Source organism: Amblyomma mixtum, chromosome 4 (assembly GCF_055824585.1).
Source record: "Amblyomma mixtum isolate Tamu chromosome 4, ASM5582458v1, whole genome shotgun sequence".
Classification (NCBI taxonomy): Eukaryota; Metazoa; Arthropoda; class Arachnida; order Ixodida; family Ixodidae; genus Amblyomma; species Amblyomma mixtum.
Genome location: NC_143015.1, coordinates 104,921,641 through 104,949,221, shown reverse-complemented (window position 1 = coordinate 104,949,221; position 27,581 = coordinate 104,921,641). Strand labels below are relative to the sequence as shown.

Sequence of the window (27,581 nt, the reverse complement as noted above, 5' to 3'; positions counted from 1 at the left end):
GTAGTAGTAATAAACTTCATTGCCCAAATGAGCACGCGACTGCTTAGCCTCTGTAGTAGTAATAAACTTCATTGCCCAAATGAGCACGCGAGAGACTTCGCCCAAGGCGGGCCGCGTCCTTAGTCCAGGATGCCATGGCCATTGGCCGTTCGCTGCGCCCTCTCCAACAGCGTTACTGGACCTCCTCGTCACAGCTGGTCAGTCAGGCCACACAGTCCTTATTGGAAAGTTATTGCGCAGGTTGCGCAATTGCAGGCTTTTTGTTCGGCAACTTGCAGTGCTTTGAGCTGAATTCGTAGCTCATGGGGTACATCCTCTTGGTTATGAGCCTCTGTCTCGCACAAATTTCATTGGTCAACCATTTAGCTTTCTTCTGGTGTAACCTTGATTCTTGGTTTTGGTATCTATTCTACTTTAAAATTTTACGCCTTCTTTTAGGTGACATACAAATACGTTCTTTACCAGTGTTAACTGGTTAACTTTAGCCATAGTTTATAGATAAACATCAGGGAAGTGACTGTGTGCCATTTACACAGTCATCGCATCATCGTCACCACCAATAATCCCCACCTAACCACGGCTTTGGACACTTCAGAACGCGAAACTAGCTTGCAATTGCAAGTCATGTCGTCACAAATACCAACCTAAAGATGAAATGTGGAAGCTCTTCCTTAGACGCACTGCGACCGTCAAACTTGTGAAACGTGAATGCCGTTGGCTGGCCCGTTGTTTAGTGCTGAACACAGATATAGCTGAGCCTTCACGTAGGTATAGCGAAATATAATGATCAATCTACGGACTATGTGTGGTAGATCTACCACGCGCGTGCTTTGAGTTTGTTTATTTCACCCAAATTACAATTAAGCAGGCTGTATTTATGGTCTCTTGGGTTTACCCTTCTGACCGGTGGAAAGAGAGAGATGGGAAGGAGGTGAGTGGGTGATCTCTCTAGGAGCTGTCTCCGACCTTCGAAGTGCTTGCGAATTGTAGGAACATAAGACAGAAGAGCGTCTGTCTGTTGTGACCGGTGCTGTCATGGATCGATCCGGGTGTCATAGCCGGGTGTCATAGAAGTAGGGACGCCCAAGTAGCGTATGTCACATGACTGGTTACATTACTGTGCTTCTACTTTTCCTCGAACGAAGTTTGTCTAACTTGCGAAAAGAAGTGACTCAAAGAACTGCACAAAAGTAGATAGGACAGGTGGCACAACACCATTTGAATAATGAACGCAAGCATTCGCTTTTACTTTCTCACCTCTATCACCACTAAACTACATGTCATTGCTCACTGCAGCCAGCTGCTGTCTCCCGTCAGGCTCACCATCTGGCGGCCCAAAGGGTACGTACTTGATAGGGATCAATAATCACCAGTCAATGATTGTCCGGTTTTAGAATTGTTACCAGTTTCTTGCCAGTCTCTAAGCAGTGTGTGATCTCAACCTATTGAAGCTATGCAGTGAAAACTACGCTGCTGTCGTTGCCTCCTTGTATCTATGCGTATGTCAAAGGTGTTCTAAACAGCGTTCTGGGCAATTCGTTTTCGCTTGTATTTTGAGTTTTGGGGGTACCTGTGGATAATTAGTTTAAGCCACAACCACAAATGATGTCCATGAAAATTAAAATAGCGCTGAAACTATTTGCTTTCGAGAGACTCAAACTTTACACTCTCCGAGAGCCATGGAAAATTCTGTAATTAAGAAACACAGTCAACGCAAGTTTTATTACTCTGTTAAGATACGACTAAACAATAAATCGATAAAACTACTACCTATTTGCGGTTCAGAGAACATATTACCGATATAACAAGCACGAAGTACGCGGGCTATGTTCTCAACTCGTGTGGTGCGGCAGGGGTTATAAGCGCACAGTTGTGTGCTTCGCCCAAACATAGTCCGCCTAGCGACAGGCAGATTTTGAAGACAGCTCTACGTATTACTCTGCCAACGATAGAGCAGAAAGCCCCCACGCGATTGGCTGAAAGGAGCTCCTATTCCTGCTGTCCGAGGCGAGTTAAAAAAATTTAGTGGAGAGTCGTGGCGCATAATCCAATTACCGGCCCGCCGGCCGGCCGGCAAATAGTACAATCGGGCACACAGTGTGATAATTCGAAGTTTCAGCGAATACACGGATCGTGTACAGCAGGAGCACAGCTAATCGGCCCAATATGGGGAATGTATTGGCAAAGGCTGATTTTTTACAAAGGATCACAGCGGGACCTTCCGTTTCCGATAGTGGGCCGATTACCTGTGCTGCTTGTATATATTGCCACGTATCATTGCAGTGTCCGTTCGTTCGCGCAAGGCCGCAGGAAAGCGGTGTTATCATTTTTGTTCGTGACGCGAGAAGCGACCGGACTACTCGATTGATCACAGCCATGCCGAGCTGCATCTATGTATTTCCAGATTACTCTGGATGATCTCGACCTTTTATCTGGAAGTTTCCTTGCCGGCTTTAATTTGAAGGATGCCGCGAGCAGCGGGCATACGTAGTTCGACGACTGACGAGCACATTTGTTGCTTACGCCGCCGCCGAGTGATTCAGTTCTTTTGCGGGCGCAAGTCAGCCCAAATAAAGAGCTTCGTTTCCGAGACTGGTTGGTGTCTTCCTGACCGCTGGACTGCCGTCACTACAACGTGACATCTGGTGGAGGTGCTGGGTAGCCTTCCATGTTCCGGACACCCCCTACAAGTCGTGACGCCAGCCCTCTGAGTCATTCACCGGAGGACCTGACTCCAGTCTACCACGCAGCCTCTGGAGCCTCCAGCCATGACTTACGCCGCAGAAGTGCGCCGTCCTGCACCTCGACGACGGGACCCAAGCATCTATCGCCATTAGCCAGCAGCGTTGGAGCGCCGCCCTCTCCCCCCAACTCGCCCGTCCTACCAGCGTCGCACACGGCCTAGTAAATGCGACGAGTGGAGAACACCCGACCAGCGCCGCCCACTATGCTTCCACTGTGGAGAAGCCGGTTACATTCTCCGGTACTGCCCATACAGGATAATGGGCATCCGAGGGTTCTCTTACGACGCCCCACGTCCCCGACGCGGCCAGCGACCAGCCGAAATCGAGGAGTTCTTGCGTCGGAAAGAATACTCATCGCTGAGCCGCCTATCACGTTCCCCCATCGCCATCGTCACCTCGCTATGTATCTCCTAGCCGAGGCTACGGAGTGCGTGGACGCTACCCCAGCCCCAGAAAGGTTAAACTGAATAAAGCAGCCTCTGGAGGTGAGGTTGCTTCTGAGCGCAAGAACTAAGATCCTCCATCGACGAAAACACAAGACTATGCGTCAACTACGACGAGAACTACGACGACCCCTACGACGACGACCCCTACGACGACGACCCCTACGACGACGACCCCTACGGCGACGACGACCCCTACGACGATGACGACCCCTACAACGACGACAGCTACGACGCCGACGACCCCTACGAAGACGACGACAACTACGACGACACAAACTACGACAACATCGACGACGACAACACAGCCAGACTTGCAGCTTTGCCGTTGCCATTAAACCTTATTATGAACGCTAAAGGACTCGAAGTTCGCGTTCTCCGTGTTTATTTTCATTTTAAAGCATCGAGACGATGCTTCTTTGGGAGGGAGGTAATGCCACGTATCATTGCAGTGTCCGTTCGTTCGCGCAAGGCCGCAGGAAAGCGGTGTTATCATTTTTGTTCGTGACGCGAGAAGCGACCGGACTAATCTCGATTGATCACAGCCATGCCGAGCTGCATCTATGTGTTTCCAGATTACTCTGGATGATCTCGACCTTTTATCTGGAAGTTTCCTTGCCGGCTTTAATTTGAAGGATGCCGCGAGCAGCGGGCATACGTATTTCGACGACTGACGAGCACATTTGTTGCTTACGCCGCCGCCGAGTGATTCAGTTCTTTTGCGGGCGCAAGTCAGCCCAAATAAAGAGCTTCGTTTTCAAGACTGTTTGGTGTCTTCCTGACCGCTGGACTGCCGTCACTACAACGTGACAATATCGAGTTGCTGCGACAAAAAGACGGAACTCATAATCGTCTTCACTGCGCCTTCAAGTCTCCCGCGGTGCCTGTGAATATCTCCAGAGGGAAAGCTATTCGAGGGTCGCCATTTTCTTGAGGGCACGATATCTTCGCAGTGTTGAGCAGGTTTTGTGACACTCGCATTAAGCGTTTTTTCTTTATTTTAAGGCAGCACAAGCTTGCAGCCGGCACGGAACATTTGTCACTTGGGTGCGGCCTGCTCTGCTGGGAGTCAGGACCGCCTGTATCTACCGGCAGCCGTCAAAGGACGCGCCGCAGGTGAGACAGAGAGCCAACACCCCTTTGAGGGCGACCGATGGTCTTGTTTCCAATAGTGTGTATATATATAATATAAGGAAACAGTTGAAGTACACTTCTTAGAGAAACATTTATTTACCGATGGTTTCGGACGGTGGACCGTCCTTCATCAGGGTAAGGTTCATGAAGGACGGTCCACCGTACGAAACCGTCGGTAAATAAATGTTTCTCTAAGAAGTGTACTTCAACTCTTTCTTTATGTTATCAGCAGTCGAGCAAGTTTTTTCATCGTATATATATATATATATATATATATATATATATATTCTTCATCACAATATATATATATATATATATATATATATATATAGGATGGGGGTTTGTTAAAGGCACTGGGACCTCAGGAGCAGGGCGGCAAGAGTCCGTAGTCGGCGAAGGCGAGAACACAGCACGCGCAGCGATGGCAATGCCGCCGCTAAACAGAACGGTCCTCTGCGTCTTTACGATATATATATATATATATATATATATATATATACATATATATATATATATATATATATATATATATATATAGTTGCAGGAGGTCTTGTCGTTCAATGGGCCAGGAAGACTTGTAGAAGAAGGGGTCACAACCTTGCAATTATCTTAATTTAATACCGACAGTTTCGGACGGAGGACCATCCTTCCTCAGGGTATACACAAGAATGAACACAATTTCTCATTTTCTACGCAGCGTGCGCAAAGGGTGAGGTGAAACCACTCTCTCTCCCGTTAGTGGAAAGGGACGCAAAGTCAGTATAAGCCGCAAGTGCTCCACTCCATTTAGGGGGAAGAGGGTGACGGTTGCGAAGGACAGGAAAGGGGGAAAAACATATATGCACAAAAATATAAAAATAAAGGAAGCAAAAGTAACATTAAAAAATAAAAATAAATATAGGAAGGCAACGGCGGAGGCTTGGGTAACAAAGCTATAGAAATAGATAGGGAGGGAACTAGTTGCTTCTCAGAAGGAATGTTTCGAGAGAAGCTCCCTTCGGTGTGGGTGGTGAACCCAGCAGAATTAACACAAACAATATTCTAACAAGGAAAGTACAAAGCAAAACCACAAATAAAACAAAAACAAAAAAGGAACACAAAAAGAAAGAAACAAGCGCACGCACGCATGTGTACAGTGTATAACATCACAGAACGGACCGCTCCCCAGCGGTGCAGGTGTTTTGGACCGTTGTAACGTGAGTTACGAGTCAGCCACAACATTTAGAGCTGTTTAAGACAAGCCCGTTATCGCCACGGCGGAAGCGCGGCGCCGCGGTCGAGGGAGGCAGGGCGGCCGGCCAGACGCCGTGCGGGAACCCGATCCCGCAGCCGAGTGCCGCGGCGTCCGACCCACAGTAGGCCATTCCCTTCGTGCTTTTCGTCGCGAAGGCATTCGAGTACAGACTGGTTTTTCAAAAGAAGGGGCCGAAAGGACGGGTAAGAAGGAACCTAAAGAGTAAATACGTTCAGAAAAAAAAAAATTAAGAAAAGTAAGAATGGGGACGTGGGACCCCGCAGGGTGCAGGCTTCATGGAAGAGGAGGGATTCCAGACGTTCAAATTGTTCTAGCTAGTTAGGCTTTTGAGGAAGGTAAAACTGCCCAAGTTTTCATTAATTCCATGTGTTAGTGTCCGAAATTTGTGTATGAAATACGACTCTCTTTGTTCTCTTTGGCGACTTGTTTGGAAACCCGATTGGAGAAGGATGACGTGAATGTTTTCGAATGCATGCTGGGGCAGGCACAGGTGCTTAGAAAAAGGAAGATTTGGCAGCGCGTGAGTATGGGCCTTGTGGTTGTTAAAACGCAACCTGAACGGTGTTTCCGTTTGACCGATGTATTCCATGCCACACACACTGCAGTGTAGCATATACACTACGTTCGCGCTGTCGCAATTCAGGGTTTCCCTAATCCTGAAGGTGAAATCGGAGAATGTTCCTTTAGCGATGGTTGTAGTCTGCATATGACTGCAAACCTTGCAACGTGGCTTACGGCACGGTTGACATCCAGGACTCGGGTTGGAGTTGGGCGTTGTTTTGGACTTAACTAAAATGTCCCTCAGGTTCCTACTGCGCCGGTATACTGCTCTTGGTGGTTGTTTAAAAATGAGAGACAAGTGACTGCTTTGCAGGATAATATTAAAATGTTTTGATAGGATACTATTAACACGTGGAATGTTAGATGAATGCGTGAGAATAAGGTTGCTTGGCCTTTCACTATCCCGCGATTGTGGGGAATTTATTATTTTATTCCTGTCTAAACCACGAGCTTTCAGGATAGCGTCATCGACGATGGACGCTGGATATTCCTTAAGTAAAAGATTTGTTTTTAGCTGCTCAGCATGGCGGTCAAAGTCTTCGAGCTCAGAGCAAATCCGTCGGTATCTGTGAGCCTGTGAGTAGGGTATGCCAGTCTTGCAGTGCCGTGGGTGGCTGCTCTTAAAATGTAGGTACTGCTGGCGGTCAGTGGGTTTTTTGTAGAGGGTTGTCCTAAGCACGCTGCCTTTTTTCTCTATTTGAACGTCCAAAAAGTTTATAAGTTTTGTGGAGATGCTGTGGGTGAACGATATGGAAGGATGAAATGCGTTATACCTCGCTATGAATGCCAAGAGGCTGGCTTCGTCGTGCGGCCAAATGAAAAAAATATCGTCCAGGAAACGTTTATAAAGGAGTGGTTTCAAGGACTGAGTGTCAAGGAATTCTGTTTCCAGTGCTGCCATGAATAAGTTAGCGTAGGCCGGAGCCATCTTTGTTCCCATCGCCGTGCCGTTGACCTGAAGATAGTGTCTTCCCTCAAATTCAAAGTTGTTGTAGTTCAGTACTAACCCTTTACTGCACGTTGTTGCATATATGCAACATTAGCATAAATGGCTCCAAAAACAAAAGGAAATCTGAGTTGGAGCTTCCTGTGCTCGTTGTTGCATTTCTGCAACATAGGTTTGAAAAGCGCGCCATCGTGTGTGCTGCCATCTGTCCTGCTTCAGTGGAATCACAGCCATAACAAACATGGTGGATGCTTCGCGCGCTCACGTGCTGTAACAACGGTAAGTTTTGCCGTTTTTTATGCCTTTCTGAACTGGATAATGTGCAGTGAAATTGTTTAGTCTTTACTACGCATCATTGTTAATGTGTGTAAGGCAGAAAACGTTCTTATAATGCAATACAGTCGAACCCGGATATATCGAACCCGCATATTTCGAATTATTGGCTATATCGAACACACAGATTACCCCCTTGAAAATACTATGTAAAAGTATAGGACAGTTGCATTGTATATCGAATTCCATTTTCGCCGGACATTGGATATATCGAACGCCGCGCCGCGCCGCGCCCCTGGAAGGTGCGCTTTCCCCAAAGACATTCCTGTCCGGTCCTCAGCCGCCTCAGCGGAGAGCATTTCCGCAGTCAGCAGGCGCAGGGCCCTTTTTTTTTTTTTTTTGTTCCCCGTTTTTGCGCCCCACCGGCGCGAGCTTTCCCGCTCCTCCTCTCCTCCTGTACCGCCGGCGTGTGCTCCGTCAAGGTCATTGGAGATCAGCGAAGAGAGAGCGCCGCATGGAGACGCGCGGCGACCACGCTTCTTGGGGAAAGAGAGAGAGAGAAAACGGTCGCTCGTAGGCACATCGTGGGTCTGGGGAAAAGAGAGAGCTCAGAAAAAAAAAAAAAAAAACGAAGCCCAGAGCGCCGATCTTTCTCCCTGCTCTTTCTTTTCCCTCTGTCGTTCCTTCGCAGCCGGTTTGACTGCCGCTCGCATAGGCTTCGCTCTTATCGCTCCATCTGCGCCTCGCGTGTTTTTTTTGTGTGTGTGCCTGTGTTTCAACGTGTGGTTCAACGCGCGATGTGAAGCAGGCCCCAGTAGCCAACTGTTTTGGCAAGGCAGGCCTTGAAGTGGCCGGAGATGAATGTCCGGAAGATTTAGATGACGATGAGTGCTTGGACGACGCGTTTCGCGACTTGTCCAATTTTCTCGGCGCCGTTCCGTCCGAAGTAACTGTTGAGGACTTTAACGCTGACAGCCGCCGCGGTGGCTCAGCTGTTATGGTGCTCGGCTGCTGACCCAAAAGACGCGGGTTCGATCCCGGCCGCGGCAGCTGGAATTTCTTTGGAGGAGAAATTCTAGAGGCCCGTGTACCGTGCGATGTCAGTGCACGTTAAAGAACCCCAGGTGGTCGAAATTTCCGGAGCCCTCCACTACGGCGTCTCTCATAGCCTTAGTCGCTTTGGGACGTTAAACCCCATAAACCAAACCAAACCTTTAACGCTGACAGCGAAGTTCAAGCGGTAGCTGGCGTTCAAGACACCGACTCCAGCGACGACGAGGGCAACTGTGTTGTCGAAGAAACGCGTCCGTGCGCAGCCACTGAACTGGCGTCAGCGTTAGCCTGATTCGGCGCTGTTGCGGCGAAATGGAAGGCACTGTGCTCTCGCACCTGGACAGTCTCGAGAAGATCGAGGCCAGTGTTTTGAACTTCGTTTCCCAGGGGAAAAAGCAGCCCAAAATTAGTGATCTTTTTTTCCGCGAAATAAAGCGCTTTCACATTGCGCGCCCATACTATGTGATTCGCGGCTGTTCCAAACGGTAAGCCACAATTTGTTATGATCGGGAGTGCAGTTTTAGCCTATATCTGTATATCGAATTTTCGCTATATCGAACTATTTTCCGATCCCCTTCGAATTCGATATATCCGGGTTTGACTGTATTTTGTTTCTGGCGCGTTAAAGTTGGTATGTTGCACATATGCAACAATGTGCACCTTGGTTGTTTTTCTTGACAGAACAGGCGATGGATGCTAAAACGTTCTATGGCCGAGCACTTCCTTCAGAAAGCGAAGACAGTGACCTTTCTGGAAGCGATGATGACCCTGAGTGTAAGTTCTTTGAGTATGCTTTTGTTCGTAGAGTACCATTTTTTTATTCGTTGCAGTTTATTCATTTGCTCTGTATTTATTTTGTGATGAAAATTTCGTTACACACAATAGTCAATTTTTTCATGCTTCAGATATTCAACCACGCGGAAGCCTCACTGACAGTGAAAGCTTATCAAGTTCACACTCTGATGAGGAAGAAAATTTGACGCACGACTCTACGACACAGCAACCTTCTAGTAGAGCAAATAAGAGAGTAATTTGGAAGAAAGCGAACTTGATGATGGATCCACAGGAAGTCCAATTCGCTGGAGAAAGTGACCTTCCAGAAGAACTTTTACATCTTTCTACACCGCTGCAGTATTTCAAGTACCTGTTCCCAAATTCACTGATGTCGCTAATAGCGGAACAAAGCAATTTGTTCGCGCTTCAAAAAGACGTCAACCAGCCACTGTGCACTACTGCTGAAGAAATTGAAATGTTTATTGGAACCGCCATGTGGATGTCCATCATTCAGATGAAAAATGCAAGATGGTACTGGAGCGCAGCGACCAGGGTCAGTCAAGTAGCTGACACCTTTCCTTTAGCTCGCTTCGAAAAACTGAAGCATCACATTCACTTTGTCGACAATGCTACGCTGAGCCCAAAAGATGACCCAGGACGAGATCGGCTAGCAAAAGTTCGCCCTCTGATCGATGCCATCAATAAACAACTGTCACTGATACCCCTTGAAGAGCATTTGTCCATCGATGAACAGATCGTGCCTTTCAAAGGACGAAGCTCCCTCAAGCAGTACTGCCCAAAGAAGCCAAAGAAATGGGGCTATAAAATATTTGTACTCTCGGGTGTGAGTGGCTTCTCATACAAATTGGAGGTGTATACTGGGAAGGAAAACTCTGCACCAAGGTTTCCAGGAGAGCCTGACTGTGGGGCTAGTGGAAATGTTGTTGTGCGACTGTGCCGCATGATTCCACGAGGCGTTCATCACAAGGTTTACTTTGACAATTATTTCAACTGCCCCAGCTTGCAGGTGTATCTTGAACAAGATGGTGTACACTGCATTGGCACTGTGCGCATCAACCGTGTCCCCGGTGTAAACATGCCTTCGGATAAGGAGATGAAAAAGAAAGGTAGAGGCCACATTGAAGAGCGAGTTGCGGACGTTGAAGGCGTTGAACTGTCGTGTGTAAGGTGGCAAGATAATAAAGCAGTCACCTTGCTTTCCTCTTTTGTTGGAGCGCAGCCTGTTTCAAAGGCATCAAGATATCACCGACAGAGAAAGGAGCGCACTGACATCCCATGCCCGTCTGTGATAACGGTGTATAACAAGCACATGGGAGGCGTTGATCTTTTGGACTCTCTCATCTCACTGTACCGTCCCTATTTGAGGTCGAAAAGGTATTATTTCCGTATCTTCCTCCACATTCTCGATTTGACTGCTGTCAATGCTTGGCTACTGTACAGGAGGAACGAAAGAAACAACCCTGCTGGGCCCGCAACTAGGATTCTTCCCTTAGCAGAATTCAAGATGGATCTGGCTACATCACTCTGCAAGGCGGGAAAAAAGCAGCTGAAGAAAAGGGGCAGACCAAGCAGCGAATCTATTGAACAAGCCATTGAGGTGAAGAAGAAGAGGGGCCCAACTGCACCCACTCCTACACAGGATGTTCGGCTAGATGAGGTATAATTTCTAAACAATCATGAGTTGTTTCAAAGGTTATAATCACATATATTCTTTCAGGTTGGCCACTGGGTTCTTTGGAGCCAAAAGAGGCAGCGCTGCAAGTTTCCCAAGTGCACCGGAATCTGCATGAGCTACTGTTCTAAGTGTGGCATTCATCTCTGCTCTACAAACAAGAGCAATTGCTTCTACGTGTATCACACAATGAAATGACCGTTTTACTGTGGTTGATTCAGTGGTCATTATTTGTATTTCATTCTCACCAAGAACGGTGTTCAGCTTTGCAAGGTGTTTTCATTGTGCACATTGTTGCAAATATGCAACATACCATTTTTCAGCCAATAAAAAATGTTGATAACCAGCGAATCAAATTTCCATGTCCATATAGTGATTTTTATGACTGCCTGCATGTCCTGAAATAATCTTATCATAAAATAAAAAATCGTGCAGTAAAGGGCTAAGCCTAGGATTGCAGAAAGAGTTTCCTCATCAAGATGAACGGGGGGATCTGTCCTTAAGTATGCATCCACTGTCGCGCGTATGCCGTCTGGGTGGGGGATATTTGTATATAAAGATGTCACATCCATTGTGACCAAGAAGCTTCGGTTGGGAATTTTGAGGTTAGATATCACTCTGAGAAAGTGATTTGTGTCCTTAATGTAGGCCGGGATAGTTGGTATAATGTCCTTCAAAAGGAAGTCAAGGACGCTAGATATTTTTTCGGTGAGTGTGCCGTTGCTTGACACAATGGGACGGCCCGGACGGTTGGGTTTGTGTATTTTCGGGAGTAGGTAGAACCGTCCAGGGACTGGTCTGACTGGAGTCATTGCTTTAAGAATTTCCCCGGATATCTTTTGATCTTGATGAAGTGATTTTAACTTATTGTTAATTTCGATTTCGAATTGACCTGTGGGATCACTGGTTAGCTCCGTGTAAAATTGTTCGTTTTCCAATTGTCGGAAACCTTCTGTTATGTATTCGGACTTGTCCATAACAACAACAGCACCGCCTTTGTCCGCCGGCTTGATGACAATGTCAGATCGCTGATTTAAAGAGTCGAGGGCTCGCCGTTCCTCGGATGAGAGGTTGTTCGGGACTTTTTTTGATTTTGATTTTGAATATGAGGCGATGATATCCTTTTGAACGGCGGCGATGTACATATCTAGATGTTTATCTCTGTGTTCGTTTGGAGTCCATGATTGGTTTGATGTCCCGGGTATGTTGATTTCACGGTTGCTTTCGCGATTTCCGAAGTACTCGCGCAGACGTAGATTCCTTGCAAAGTTATCCAGATCCTGATATAATTGGAATTCGTTGAATTTTCCCGTTGTCGGGCAGAAAGTTAAACCCTTGGTGAGCAACTTTCGTTCCGAAGGAGAGAGTGGATGGCTCGATACGTTCACAACGTTGTCAGCCTCGATGGAAGACCGGCTAGTATTAGGTTGCTCAGGGCCTAGCGTGCTTTTAGTAGAAGGCGGAATTGGTGAACGTTGCGCCGGGGTCACACCGTCTCGCCGGAGTTTGCTAAGTTTCTGCATATTTGTGTCTTTTTTCTTTCGTTCTTCGAATTCTTTTAGCTGAGTTATTTCTCTCGGCGTAAGGTCCGGTTCACGACGTAAGGATTGTTCGACATGCTCGAATTCGAGAGCTTTTCGTTGGCTGTGCCGTATAATTAGGTCCACAAGACGTAATGAACTGTCATGTAGAATCTGTTTCCATTCCGCGTCCTCATCTGCGTTAAGGGTTGTCATCGCCGGGGTAAGCTGCAGTCGCAAACCTTTTGGTATGGCTTCCGATTCTGAATAGCTAGTTAGAGTGGTCGCGTGGGATTCATATCTAATTCGTTTTTCGATAGTTTTCCGGATTTTTAGAAATGACAGTGAGTGAGTTTCTGGGGAGCGGGCCGTACCTGTGGCGGCAGTGAGTCAGTCGCTGCGCTGCGTCGGGTTGTGTCGTGCCGCCTCGGTGCAGGCCTGTCTCGTCATGTAGCGGCGGCGTGGCGGTACGGGGGGTGTCTCGGCCTCTTGGGTTCTCGGACGAGCCAGTGATGGCGCTGTTCTTGCGCCGCTGCATCCCTGGGTCGTCGCCATCGATTTTCCACGAACGCTCCATCCCGTAGCGGGGGGTCTGGCACCGAGGGCGCGTTTCAGGTGCTCGCACACGATAGCCACGCCCTCGAAGCTCAGATGATGTCCATCGGCCGCGAGCACTCTCCATGGTGGCAACTCTTCAAGTGCGTGATTGATATATACCACGTCCCTGCCAAGCCGCCGTTGGTGACATAGCCTCCGCACCTGTTCCACAAAGACTTTCGCCTGAGCGTTGAACCAGTGGACGAACCTTCTGTTGGCTCCTCGGCGTCGGCGGTTCAGGGCGCGTGGAACAGGAAGACTCAGGCACACTTTCAACGAGGGGTGCTCACGGCCGATTCTCCCCACGATCTCCCTCAGGCTTGACAGAGCGGCAGCAGCGCCCGTGGCCGCGATGTCGGCTGTCCCAACGTGAAGGATCACTCTACGGATGGTGGCAGGCAGGTACTCCAAGAGTGCCGGAATATCCACGAACTTGGCTGATCTGTATACCACGAAGCCAGGGGTGTTTTGTTGCGCCGGGTCGAAATACTCGTACACGTGTTTGAAAAGTTCGTCGCCAATTATAGCAGTGGTGATGGGGTTCTACTACAATGGCTGCCAGCGCTCACACAACCGAGCGATTATCTATTCACCTCCCACGGAACCCCATCACCACTGCTATAATTGGCGACGAACTTTTCAAACACGTGTACGAGTATTTCGACCCGGCGCAACAGAACACCCCTGGCTTCGTGGTATACAGATCAGCCAAGTTCGTGGATATTCCGGCACTCTTGGAGTACCTGCCTGCCACCATCCGTAGAGTGATCCTTCACGTTGGGACAGCCGACATCGCGGCCACGGGCGCCGCTGCCGCTCTGTCAAGCCTGAGGGAGATCGTGGGGAGAATCGGCCGTGAGCACCCCTCGTTGAAAGTGTGCCTGAGTCTTCCTGTTCCACGCGCCCTGAACCGCCGACGCCGAGGAGCCAACAGAAGGTTCGTCCACTGGTTCAACGCTCAGGCGAAAGTCTTTGTGGAGCAGGTGCGGAGGCTATGTCACCAACGGCGGCTTGGCAGGGACGTGGTATATATCAATCACGCACTTGAAGAGTTGCCACCATGGAGAGTGCTCGCGGCCGATGGACATCATCTGAGCTTCGAGGGCGTGGCTATCGTGTGCGAGCACCTGAAACGCGCCCTCGGTGCCAGACCCCCCGCTACGGGATGGAGCGTTCGTGGACAATCGATGGCGACGACCCAGGGATGCAGCGGCGCAAGAACAGCGCCATCACTGGCTCGTCCGAGAACCCAAGAGGCCGAGACACCCCCCGTACCGCCACGCCGCCGCTACATGACGAGACAGGCCTGCACCGAGGCGGCACGACACAACCCGACGCAGCGCAGCGACTTACTCGCTGCCGCCACAGGTACGGCCCGCTCCCCAGAAACTCACTCACTGTCATTTCTAAAAATCCGGAAAACTATCGAAAAACGAATTAGATATGAATCCCACGCGACCACTCTAACTAGCTATTCAGAATCGGAAGCCATACCAAAAGGTTTGCGACTGCAGCTTACCCCGGCGATGACAACCCTTAACGCAGATGAGGACGCGGAATGGAAACAGATTCTACATGACAGTTCATTACGTCTTGTGGACCTAATTATACGGCACAGCCAACGAAAAGCTCTCGAATTCGAGCATGTCGAACAATCCTTACGTCGTGAACCGGACCTTACGCCGAGAGAAATAACTCAGCTAAAAGAATTCGAAGAACGAAAGAAAAAAGACACAAATATGCAGAAACTTAGCAAACTCCGGCGAGACGGTGTGACCCCGGCGCAACGTTCACCAATTCCGCCTTCTACTAAAAGCACGCTAGGCCCTGAGCAACCTAATACTAGCCGGTCTTCCATCGAGGCTGACAACGTTGTGAACGTATCGAGCCATCCACTCTCTCCTTCGGAACGAAAGTTGCTCTCCAAGGGTTTAACTTTCTGCCCGACAACGGGAAAATTCAACGAATTCCAATTATATCAGGATCTGGATAACTTTGCAAGGAATCGACGTCTGCGCGAGTACTTCGGAAACCGCGAAAGCAACCGTGAAATCAACATACCCGGGACATCAAACCAATCATGGACTCCAAACGAACACAGAGATAAACATCTAGATATGTACATCGCCGCCGTTCAAAAGGATATCATCGCCTCATATTCAAAATCAAAATCAAAAAAAGTCCCGAACAACCTCTCATCCGAGGAACGGCGAGCCCTCGACTCTTTAAATCAGCGATCTGACATTGTCATCAAGCCGGCGGACAAAGGCGGTGCTGTTGTTGTTATGGACAAGTCCGAATACATAACAGAAGGTTTCCGACAATTGGAAAACGAACAATTTTACACGGAGCTAACCAGTGATCCCACAGGTCAATTCGAAATCGAAATTAACAATAAGTTAAAATTACTTCATCAAGATCAAAAGATATCCGGGGAAATTCTTAAAGCAATGACTCCAGTCAGACCAGTCCCTGGACGGTTCTACCTACTCCCGAAAATACACAAACCCAACCGTCCGGGCCGTCCCATTGTGTCAAGCAACAGCACACTCACCGAAAAAATATCTAGCGTCCTTGACTTCCTTTTGAAGGACATTATACCAACTATCCCGGCCTACATTAAGGACACAAATCACTTTCTCAGAGTGATATCTAACCTCAAAATTCCCAACCGAAGCTTCTTGGTCACAATGGATGTGACATCTTTATATACAAATATCCCCCACCCAGACGGCATACGCGCGACAGTGGATGCATACTTAAGGACAGATCCCCCCGTTCATCTTGATGAGGAAACTCTTTCTGCAATCCTAGGCTTAGTACTGAACTACAACAACTTTGAATTTGAGGGAAGACACTATCTTCAGGTCAACGGCACGGCGATGGGAACAAAGATGGCTCCGGCCTACGCTAACTTATTCATGGCAGCACTGGAAACAGAATTCCTTGACACTCAGTCCTTGAAACCACTCCTTTATAAACGTTTCCTGGACGATATTTTTTTCATTTGGCCGCACGACGAAGCCAGCCTCTTGGCATTCATAGCGAGGTATAACGCATTTCATCCTTCCATATCGTTCACCCACAGCATCTCCACAAAATTTATAAACTTTTTGGACGTTCAAATAGAGAAAAAAGGCAGCGTGCTTAGGACAACCCTCTACAAAAAACCCACTGACCGCCAGCAGTACCTACATTTTAAGAGCAGCCACCCACGGCACTGCAAGACTGGCATACCCTACACACAGGCTCACAGATACCGACGGATTTGCTCTGAGCTCGAAGACTTTGACCGCCATGCTGAGCAGCTAAAAACAAATCTTTTACTTAAGGAATATCCAGCGTCCATCGTCGATGACGCTATCCTGAAAGCTCGTGGTTTAGACAGGAATAAAATAATAAATTCCCCACAATCGCGGGATAGTGAAAGGCCAAGCAACCTTACTCTCACGCATTCATCTAACATTCCACGTGTTAATAGTATCCTATCAAAACATTTTAATATTATCCAGCAAAGCAGTCACTTGTCTCTCATTTTTAAACAACCACCAAGAGCAGTATACCGGCGCAGTAGGAACCTGAGGGACATTTGAGTTAAGTCCAAAACAACGCCCAACTCCAACCCGAGTCCTGGATGTCAACCGTGCCGTAAGCCACGTTGCAAGGTTTGCAGTCATATGCAGACTACAACCATCGCTAAAGGAACATTCTCCGATTTCACCTTCAGGATTAGGGAAACCCTGAATTGCGACAGCGCGAACGTAGTGTATATGCTACACTGCAGTGTGTGTGGCATGGAATACATCGGTCAAACGGAAACACCGTTCAGGTTGCGTTTTAACAACCACAAGGCCCATACTCACGCGCTGCCAAATCTTCCTTTTTCTAAGCACCTGTGCCTGCCCCAGCATGCATTCGAAAACATTCACGTCATCCTTCTCCAATCGGGTTTCCAAACAAGTCGCCAAAGAGAACAAAGAGAGTCGTATTTCATACACAAATTTCGGACACTAACACATGGAATTAATGAAAACTTGGGCAGTTTTACCTTCCTCAAAAGCCTAACTAGCTAGAACAATTTGAACGTCTGGAATCCCTCCTCTTCCATGAAGCCTGCACCCTGCGGGGTCCCACGTCCCCATTCTTACTTTTCTTAATTTTTTTTTTTTCTGAACGTATTTACTCTTTAGGTTCCTTCTCACCCGTCCTTTCGGCCCCTTCTTTTGAAAAACCAGTCTGTACTCGAATGCCTTCGCGACGAAAAGCACGAAGGGAATGGCCTACTGTGGGTCGGACGCCGCGGCACTCGGCTGCGGGATCGGGTTCCCGCACGGCGTCTGGCCGGCCGCCCTGCCTCCCTCGACCGGGGCGCCGCGCTTCCGCCGCGGCGATAACGGGCTTGTCTTAAACAGCTCTAAATGTTGTGGCTGACTCGTAACTCACGTTACAACGGTTCAAAACACCTCCACCGCTGGGGAGCGGTCCGTTCTGTGATGTTATACACTGTACACATGCGTGCGTGCGCTTGTTTCTTTCTTCTTTTTGTGTTCCTTTTTTGTTTTTGTTTTATTTGTGGTTTTGCTTTGTACTTTCCTTGTTAGAATATTGTTTGTGTTAATTCTGCTGGGTTCACCACCCACACCGAAGGGAGCTTCTCTCGAAACATTCCTTCTGAGAAGCAACTAGTTCCCTCCCTATCTATTTCTATAGCTTTGTTACCCAAGCCTCCGCCGTTGCCTTCCTATATTTATTTTTATTTTTTAATGTTACTTTTGCTTCCTTTATTTTTATATTTTGTGCATATATGTTTTCCCCCTTTCCTGTCATTCGCAACCGTCACCCTCTTCCCCCTAAATGGACTGGAGCACTTGCGGCTTATACTGACTTTGCGTCCCTTTCCACTAACGGGAGAGAGAGTGGTTTCACCTCACCCTTTGCGCACGCTGCGTAGAAAATGAGAAATTGTGTTCATTCTTGTGTATACCCTGAGGAAGGACGGTCCTCCGTCCGAAACTGTCGGTATTAAATTAAGATAATTGCAAGGTTGTGACCCCTTCTTCTATATATATATATATATATATTCAGTAGGGGTTCCAATGGCCCAGTTTACTAGTTTAGGTACAGTATAACGACAAACGCGACTGTTCTTTTAACGTTTATTTTGCCAACAGTTTCGGGAATGGTATTCCCTTCGTCAGGCCCTGACGAAGGGAATACCATTCCCGAAACTGTTGGCAAAATAAACGTTAAAAGAACAGTCGCGTTTGTCGTTATACTGTACCTATATATATATATATATATATATATATATATATATATATATATATATATAGTAAGAACGTAGACGAACGTTTGAAACGCTTGAAACAATTTATTGAGGTTTCGACCCTGGAACGGCTACTACATAACGTGCCAAGATTTTCCCCTTTTTTTGCTGCATTATATATATATATATATATATATATATATATATATATATATATATATATATATATATATATATATTTGAGTTTCCCCGCGCTGATCCCGTAGAGGGAAAATGGGTTGATGGTAATCATTGCTGAAGGATGCCTGACGTCTTGCAGATTCGAATTGCTCAATCACATTGCAAAAGGACACTTCTGGAGAGGTTCACTTTTTATAACAATTAAAAGCACAAAGGAAGATACAAGCAAGGAGAAAACATATTTACACTTGACTGACTCGACGTGACGAAACCAGCCCTCGGTCCTGCCGAAACAGCTGGTTTTAAACCCTATGGCCCCGCCCTCGGTGAGGAAAATAACCAATCAGGTACTGTACAAACATCCACCCAATAACTCATTGGGGAAAGAAAAACATCACCAATCAGCAATTTGGAAAGGATAACACAACCAATCAATGATTGGGGAAAGAAGGTAACTTATCGCGACACCGTACGCATATGTACTCTTTCTCCCATAACGATTTCGGATAATTATGCTTTCCTGCTGCGAGCTTCGCGAAGACTCACTTTCCCAACGTCCGGTTGACCCAAGTTCATGGAAAGTTAATTCAACCCATCTGTTAAGCATCGTCGCTCCTCATGCTTGCAGCTAGCGTGGCAATATCCTGTTGACCGCGCTTCAAGATGTCACCGCACGCCGCTTCAGACATGGGACAAAAGCCACGCGCTGTGACGCGGGTCCGCCTCGCCGCTAGCATGAGCACACAGGATGCGACCTAACGAAACCGTCCCTGAAGGGGGTTTGACCTTTCCCGTGATCCTCCGCTATCCGGCGCCTCCCTTATCCCGCTGGGTTGTCTCACCCCATTCTCTGCGGTTGTGCGGAGGGCCCAAGAGAAAGAAAGTAATGGGCATTGCACTAATGCGAACCGGATGCGGCAAAACAAAGTACAGCACCGCGAACTTCACTCCTCCCAAGCAAGAATGTCACACGGGCACTTGTTGTCAGTGGGACATGAAAGTTCAGCCATGGCGTCCGACAACAAAAGTACATACACATGCACACGTACGCTGGCTGTCCTGTCAATCCACCAACACGCACATATACGCGCACTTAGCGGTTAGTTCAATCCGCTCACACAAGGCTGGAAACCAATCTGCACATTCCACAATCCACCATGTCAGATCCGGACACCAAGATTGGCCAGTTTGGTCCCAACCTCCTGCACCCCGAATTGGTTGTCGCAGGGTTTACTGATCAGAGTATCACCTCCAAACAAGTACATACAAATCATCAAGGAATTATCTTCCATATACACTAACCACTATCGGTTACTCTATGCTGCGGTCGCTAGAAGAGCAACAAACGATTGCTCATGCCAGGAAATTACAGCTCTTCCTCGCTTTCTAGGCGAGAGAGTCAATCGGCACATTTGTTTAGGGAACCATTGATATGCACCATCTCCAAGTCATACTTTTGCAAAGGAAGTGACCAGCGCATCAACCGCGCACTAGTGGACGCTGAGCGGATGAAATAGGTGAGTGGGTTGTGGTATGTTGCGACCCTCAATTTTACGGCGCCGCAGTGGCTCAGTGGTTATGGTGCTCTGCCGCTGACCCGAAAGACGCGGGTTCGATCCCGGCTGCGGCGGTTGAATTTCTTTGGAGGAGAAATTCTAGAGGCCCGTGTACTGTGCGATGTCAGTGCACGTTAAAGAACCACATGTGGTCGAAATTTCCGGAGCCCTCCACTACGGCGTCTCTCATAGCCTTAGTCGCTTTGGGACGTTAAACCCCATAAACCAAACCACTAAACCAAACCTTTCACCCCGAATAGACACGTATCTAGTTTTCCCAGGGCCCACACGACTTCAAAAGCTTCTCTTTCAATTGCTCACAAAAAAGGAAACGATAAGCACAAGTTCCCTCTCCTGTGTGTTCAGTGATTAAGATTTCAGCCGCGCCCTTCGGGGTCGCGTTCGTCTGACCTTCCCTTTAGCTGCGGAAGTGTGACGAATGCAGTCGCCCCTCGCGTTAGTCACTCCCTGACCCTTGCCTCCGCTTCTGTGCTCCGTCCAGACACTGTGAAAGCCTCGGAAGCGCGTGCAGTGCTGAATCGTACTACACAACAACGGACTGCGAGGAAGACGATTGCCCGTCCCCCCTTCACACTTTGAGCTGGCTGCACTGTCCCCCTTCTGACCCGTCTGCTGACACCGCAGACGCAGACGGGTTTCCCGTGCCCTTGCCTGCAGCCCGGCGCCACAAACTTGCCGTGGTGGCTTTCGACGTCGTCCTTTTCGGGAGATCGTCCCACACATTTTCGAAGACTCTCGCGGTTGAGTGCATGTGCAGCCACAATTCTTTTTTTTTTACTGTCCTTTTCCGAGAACTGACTGCATTTGTCTTAAGACAAGCCGACTCTGCTATTTTTTCGCCTCGTGGCCTTTTTGTGGACTAACCACCACTTTTGCCCTTAGACGACGACTTCGTAGCAATTCTGCGGGGTTTGTTCTCTGACCTACCCGCACGCGTCGCACGATCAGAATCTACGCTCTGATACGCTATGCGGTTCCTTTCTTTAGGCCCTGGAACGTCCTCATCGCTTTTTAAATCAGTGCCAGTTAGCACTGCTACCTCAAGATATGAGCCTTTCCTTTATTTTTGCTCCAGCAGTGGTGCGCTCTTTTCAGCTTGCTGCGAGCCTCCCGCGTGTACCTAGGGGTCAATAACCATCTCTTTAGGTTTCTCCCGCACACTAAGGGTGCACTTTTCTCCGGGTTGACGAGCAATTATCTCGTTGGCGTCGCAGCTACGCACTGACTCCACGCAAAAGACCCGCGGACATTTCTCTGCCTCTGGGTTATGGGACCCTTAACTCTGATGATTGTCCTGTTGTGTTTTCGCGTCTTCCCGACTGCCTTCGAGCTCGCCTGGCTCATCACTGAAATCAGGAGAAGAGGATGTATCTTGCGACATTGCCGGTTCCTGAGCTATGGCGAAGACTGCGGCTACTGTCGGCTCCACATTCTCATCTTCGTCAAACTCTGCTACGGCCTTAGATTCGTTTCCATGTAATCCGTTTGCGGTGCTCAATTCTAGCTTGAGAACGGTCCTCTCATGTACTATCGCGCTCAATATGAGTTGCAACGCGCGGTCATCGACCGGGGCTCGTTCCGTGGTGTGCCTCCTCCAAACAGTCGCTCGGAATTCTGGGAGAAACTTTTTCCTGAGCGGGGGTGCTGTTGTTTCCTTGAACAGCAGTTTCTCCCAAAATTTCAAGCGACTGTTTGGAGGAGGCACAGCACCGAACGAGCCCCGGTCGATGACCGCGCGTTGCAACTCATATTGAGCGCGATAGTACCTTATCTGATTGACTGGCCTTATCAACAATTATCTTCGATTGGGAACAAAGCTTGTCAGGCACCAGCATTTACACATGGGCTACTAGCTTGCACACCTCTGTCCTCACAGCCGGAACATTTTGTTCTCGCTCAGAGTTCGGACAGTTAATCATCAAATGCCCAAATTTCATGCAGTGAAAACATTGACTGCCACAAATAGGATATCACTATCCGCTTTCGTTCCCTCGCGAAATTTCATCTGTATCTGAGCAAGCTTTCTCTTTTCTTCCTCAATTAGAAGTTTCAACTCCTCAATCTCCAAACGTCGCATCATGCTCTCCCGATCGTACCGTACGGCAAACATCTCGATTTTCCGTGCTATCATTTCTAATACGTGAACACTATACCGACATGGTGAATTCCGAGAAAGCAGAAAGGTCTCCTACCTCGCTGGTTTCTTTCCTCTGCCACGGTAATCTCGTCGCCCTGAGTGACGACAGCGGGTTCCTCGATGCGGATGAGTGGAGCCCCGGCATTCACAGCAGGTCGCTGATTGAACCTTCCTGATGATGTCGCCTTGCAGCTTGCTTTCTCGATGCGGCAGCCCGGTTCACTCAGCAGCTTGCTCACGTCTGCCTCGTTTGACTCGCTGGTCGCCTGGTTCTTGTCTTGAACCTCAACGTGGACGCCTGGTTCTTCCGCAGCTCACCGACTTGGCACCTCCACGACACGTCTGTCGCCTGGCTCCTTCAGCTCCTCGCTGACTTGAGCCTCTTACGTCCCGTTGACATTGACCAGCAGTCTCAGAAGCTTCCAACGTCACTCCGCGACGATGACTCACGTTCCTCCTTTAGGACGTACCGCTCTGCAGCTTGTCCACTGAATTGATCTTCCGCCCCTCCGTCAGATACCTCGAGCAGAAGGACGTAGCAATCCTGTCGCGACTGCGCCAGTTGAGTTTCCCCTCGCTGATCTCGTAGAGGGAAATTGGGTTGATGATAATGATTGCTGAAGGATGCTTGACGTCTTGCAGATTCGAATTGCTCAATCACATTGCAAAAAGACACTTCTGGAGAGGTTAACTTTTTATAAAAATTAAAAGCACAAAGGAAGATACAAGCAAGGAGAAAACATATTTACTCTTGACTGACTCGATGTGACGAAACCAGCCCTCGGTCCAGCCGAAACAGCTGGCTTTGAACCCTATGTCCCCGCCCTCGGTGGGGAGAATAACCAATCAGGTACTGTACAAACATTCACCCAATAACTTATTGGGGAAAGGAAAACATCACCAGTCAGCAATTTGGAAAGGATAACACAAACAATCAATGATTGGGGAAAGAAGGTAACTCATCGCGACACCGTACGCATATGTACACTTTCTCCCATCACGATTTCGGATAATTATGCTTTCCTGCTGCGAGCTTCGCGAACACTCTCACTTTCCCAACGTCCGGTTGACCCAAGTTCACGGAAAGTTAATTCAACCCATCTGTTAAGCATCGTCGCTCCACATGCTGGCAGCTATAGCGTGGCAATATCCTGTTGACCGCGCTTCAAGCTGTCAACGCACGCCGCTGCAGACATGGGACAAAAGCCACGCACTGGGACGCGGGTCCGCCTCGCCGCAAGCATGTGCACACAAGATGCGACCTAACGAAACCGTCCCTGAAGGGGGTTTGACCTTTCCCGTAATCCTCCGCTATCTGGCGCCCCGCTTATCCCGCTGGGTTGACTCACCCGCTTCTGTGCGGTTGTGCGGAGGGCCCAAGAGAAAGAAAGTAATGGGCATTGCACTAATGCGAACCGGATGCGGCAAAACAAAGTACAGCACCGCGAACTTCACTTATATATATATATATATATATATATATATATATATATATATATATATATACATATATATATATATATATATATATATATATATATATATATATATATATGTATATATATATATATATATATATATGGTTTGGTTTGGTTTATGGGGTTTAACGTCCCAAAGCGACTAAGGCTATGAGAGACGCCGTAGTGGAGGGCTCCGGAAATTTCGACCACCTGGGGTTCTTTAACGTGCACTGACATCGCACAGTACACGGGCCTCTAGAATTTCTCCTCCAAAGAAATTCTAGCCGCTGCGGCCGGGATATATATATATATATATATATATATGCTGAACACGGATGATCCTGAGCGTTCAGGTAGATATAGCGAACCGGATGCGGCAAAACAAAGTACAGCACCGCGAACTTCACTTATATATATATATATATATATATATATATATATATATATATATATATATATATATATATATATATATATATATGCCGTGTTTCAAGACCCCACCACTACACTTACGTTGTTCCCCAAAACGACTTTGACGAACTCAAATTGGCATTATATGATTGCACAGGAAAAGGTATTCAGAACGAAATACAATCCTTCAAATGTTGCATTCGTTTTAGGGAGTCCACTTTCGAGCACACTGATGTTAAAAGGGTACAGGAATCCTGGCTTTGAGTTTGTTCAATGGCCACTGAGTCTGCCATCCTCGGAAGTACAGCTAATAGGCCCAATATTGGGAATGTATTGGGAAAGCTCGATTCTACAAAGATCATAGTGACACCTTCCATTTAAGATATTGGGTCGATTACCTGTGCTGCTTGGGAAAGTGCTCTTTGGAAAGTCATTGCGTGGATTGCGCAATTGGGGGGTTTTTGTTTGGCACCTTGCAGTGCTTTGAACTGAATTAGTAGCTCATGGGGTACATCCTCTTGGTTATGAGCCTCTGTCTCGCACAAATTTGATTGCTCAGCGATTTAGCTTTCTTCTGGTGTAACCTTGATTCTTATTTTTGGTGTATATTCTAGTTAAAGTTTTTACGCCTTCGTTTAGCTGATATACAACTACTTTCTTTACCAGAGTTAACTGGTTATATTTAGCCATAGGTTATAGATAACCATCAGGGAAGCGTCTGTGTGCCCTTTACACCTACATTGTATCATCGTCACCACTAATGATCCCCACCAAACCACAGCTCTGGACACTTCAGAACGCGAAACTAATTCGCATTTGCAAGTCATGTCGTCACCAATACCAACCGTAAGATGAAATGTGCAAGCACTTCCCTGGACACACTGCGACCGTCAAACTTATGAACCGTGAATGCCGTTGGCTGGCCCCTTGTTCCGTGCTGAACACAGATCATCCTGAGCGTTCAGGTAGATATAGCGAGATATAATGATCAATCTACGAACTATGTGTGGCACATCTACCACGCGCGTGCTTTGAGCTTATTTACGTGACCCCAATTACAATTAAGCAGGCTGTATTTATGGTGTCTTGAGTTTACTCTTCTCACAGGTGCAAAAAGAGGCAGGGGGGGAGGGCTGAGTGGGTGATCTTTCTAGGAGCTGTCTCCGACCTTCGAAGTGCTTGCGAATTGTAGGAACATAAGACAGAAGAGCGTCTGTCGGTTGTGACCAGTGCTGTCGTGGATCGATCCTGGTGTCATAGGCTGCTGCAGAAATGTGGACGTCCAAGTAGCGTATGTCATATGATTGGTTATATTACTGTGCTTCTGCTTTTCTTCGAAGTTTGTCTAACTTGCGAAACGATGTGACTCAAAGAACTGTACGAAAGTAAACAGGACAGGTTGCACAACAGCATTAGAATAATGAACGCAAGCAATTGCTTTTACTTTGTCATCTCTATCACCCCTAACCTCCATGTCATTGCTCACTGCAGCCAGCTGCTGTCTGCCGTCAGGCTCGCCATCTGTCGGCCACAAGGGTACGTACATGATAGTGATCAATAATCACCAATCAATGATTATCCGGTTTCAGAATTGTTACCAGTATAATGCCATTCTCGAAGTAGTGTGCGATCTGAATCTAACGATGCTATGCAGTGATAACCACGTTGCTGTGGTTGCCTTCTTGCATCCGTGTGTGTCAAAGGTGTTCTAAAGAGAGTTCTGGGCAATTCTTTTTCGCTTGTATTTTGAGTTTTGGGGGTTCCTGTGAATAATTAGTTTCAGACACAACCACAAATTATGCCCATAAAAATTCAAATAACGCTTAAACTATTTGCTTTCAAGAGACTCAAACTCATCACTCCGCGATGGCCATTGAAAGCTCTGTATTAAAGGAACACAGTCAACGTAATTTTTATTACTTTGTTAAGACACGACTAAAGCAATAAATTGATAAAACTGTTGCCTATTTGCGGTTCAGAGAACATATTACCGATATAACAAGCACGAAATACGCGGGCTATGTTCGCAACTCGTGTGCTGCGGCAGGGGTGATCCGCACAGTTGTGTGCTCCAGTCAAACATTAGTCTGACTAGCAACGAAAAGATTTTTGAAGACAGCTCTACGTATTACTCCACCAACGACAGACCAGAAAGCCCCCACGCGATTGGCTGAAAGGCACTCCTATTCCTGCTCTCCGAGGCGAGTTTTTAGTTGGGAAGTTGTGGCACTTAGTCCAATACGAAGTGTAGTAATTCGAAGTTTCAGCGAATGCACGGATCGTGTACCCCAGCAGCACGGTTTAATGAGCCCAATATTGGCATTGTATTGGCAAAGGCCGGTACAGACGCTTTGCAGTTCCAGTATTGGGCTTATTACCTGTGCTGCTTGTATATATCGAGTTGCTGCGATAAAAAGATAGAACTCAAAATCGTCTTTAGTGTACCTTCGAGTCTGATGCGGTGCCTGTGAATATCTCCAGAAGGAAAGCTATTCGAGGGGTCTCCATTTTCTTGAGGGCTGAGCAGGTTTTGTCGCACTCAGATTAAACGTTTTTTTTTTATTTTAACGCAGCACAAGCTTGCAGCCGGCACAGAACACTTGTCACGTGGGTGCGGCCTGCTCTGCTGGGAGTCAGAACATCCTCTACCTGCCGACAGGCATCAAAGGACGTGCCGCAGGTGAGACGGACAGCCAACAGCGCTTTGAGGGCGACCGATGTTCTTATTTCCAGGAATATTAACGACAAAGAAAGAATATACATAGCGTTTTAAGACGCCACCACTACACTTTCGTTGTTCCCCAAAGGAGTTTGGCGAACTCAAATGGGTATTAAGATATGCTTGCGCAGTAAAAGGCAGTCAGAACGAAAGACTTAATCCTACAACAGGCGTTGCATTCGGTTTCGGGAGTCCACTTCCGAGCACACTGATGTTAAAAGGCTGCAAGAATCCTGATTTGAGTTTGTTCAATTTCCACTCTGGCCGCCATCTCCAGAAGTACAGCTAATTGGCCCAATATTGGAAATATATTGGCAAAGGCCGATTACACAAACGATCATACGAAACCTGCCATTTCCGATATTGGGGTGATTACTTGTGTTGCTTGGGTATACCGAGTTGCTACGATAAAAAGAGGAACTCAAAATCGCCTTTAGTGCACCTTCATCCCACGCGTTACCTGTCAATATCTCCAGGGGGAAAGCTGTAGGAGGGGTCTCCGTTTTCATGAGGGCGCGATATCATTGCAGTGTGGAGCATGTTTCGTGTCAGGCTGATTACGTGCTTTGTCTTTTGTTTTAACACAGTGCAAGCTGGCAATCGGCATGGCTCATTTATCACGTGGGTGCGACCTGCTCTGCTGGGAATCGACGCCCATCCAAAGACGCGCCGCAGGTGAGACGGAGAGCCAACAGCACTTAACTTCCGATGGTCACGCTTCCAGGAGTGTAAAGGACAAAAAAACGATATATATCTTCTTTAGGCGCCACCACTACACCTTGATTGTTCCCCGACGTGTTTTGCGATCTCAGATTGGTATTAAGATATGCTTGCGCAA

General features: G+C 47.7%; 2 protein-coding genes across 3 annotated transcripts in view; both read left to right on the top strand.

Moving 5' to 3' along the window:
* Window positions 1–1,323, top strand: part of LOC149347687 (uncharacterized) — a 99,276-nt gene extending 97,953 nt beyond the window's left edge. The window contains exon 13 of the mRNA XM_089587312.1: window positions 1,297–1,323. The gene's annotated coding sequence lies outside the window, so the exon portion shown is untranslated. The remainder of the gene's footprint in view (window positions 1–1,296) is intronic.
* LOC149347686 (uncharacterized) lies at window positions 138–27,501 on the top strand. Of its 2 annotated transcripts, XM_089587328.1 has the most exons (5): window positions 142–1,341; window positions 4,193–4,303; window positions 25,516–25,560; window positions 26,598–26,704; window positions 27,331–27,496. In XM_089587328.1, the coding sequence occupies exons 1-5, from the start codon at window positions 1,226–1,228 to the stop codon at window positions 27,420–27,422; spliced, it is 471 nt and encodes a 156-aa protein (XP_089443454.1). In that variant the 5' UTR covers window positions 142–1,225; the 3' UTR covers window positions 27,423–27,496. The 2 variants fall into 2 exon arrangements, with proteins under 2 accessions (XP_089443455.1, XP_089443454.1); XM_089587329.1 differs by lacking the exon at window positions 25,516–25,560 and having other exon boundaries at window positions 138–1,341; window positions 27,331–27,501.
* Window positions 27,502–27,581: the final 80 nt, after the last annotated feature.

Bases quoted from the DNA above. Each gene is read 5' to 3' on its own strand.
- LOC149347686 (XM_089587328.1), top strand. From the start codon at position 1,226: ATGAACGCAAGCATTCGCTTTTACTTTCTCACCTCTATCACCACTAAA. The intron at 1,342-4,192 runs GTACGTACTTGA...CTTTATTTTAAG, and splicing joins ACCATCTGGCGGCCCAAAGG to GCAGCACAAGCTTGCAGCCG. The intron at 26,705-27,330 runs GTGAGACGGACA...GTTTTAACACAG, and splicing joins CATCAAAGGACGTGCCGCAG to TGCAAGCTGGCAATCGGCAT.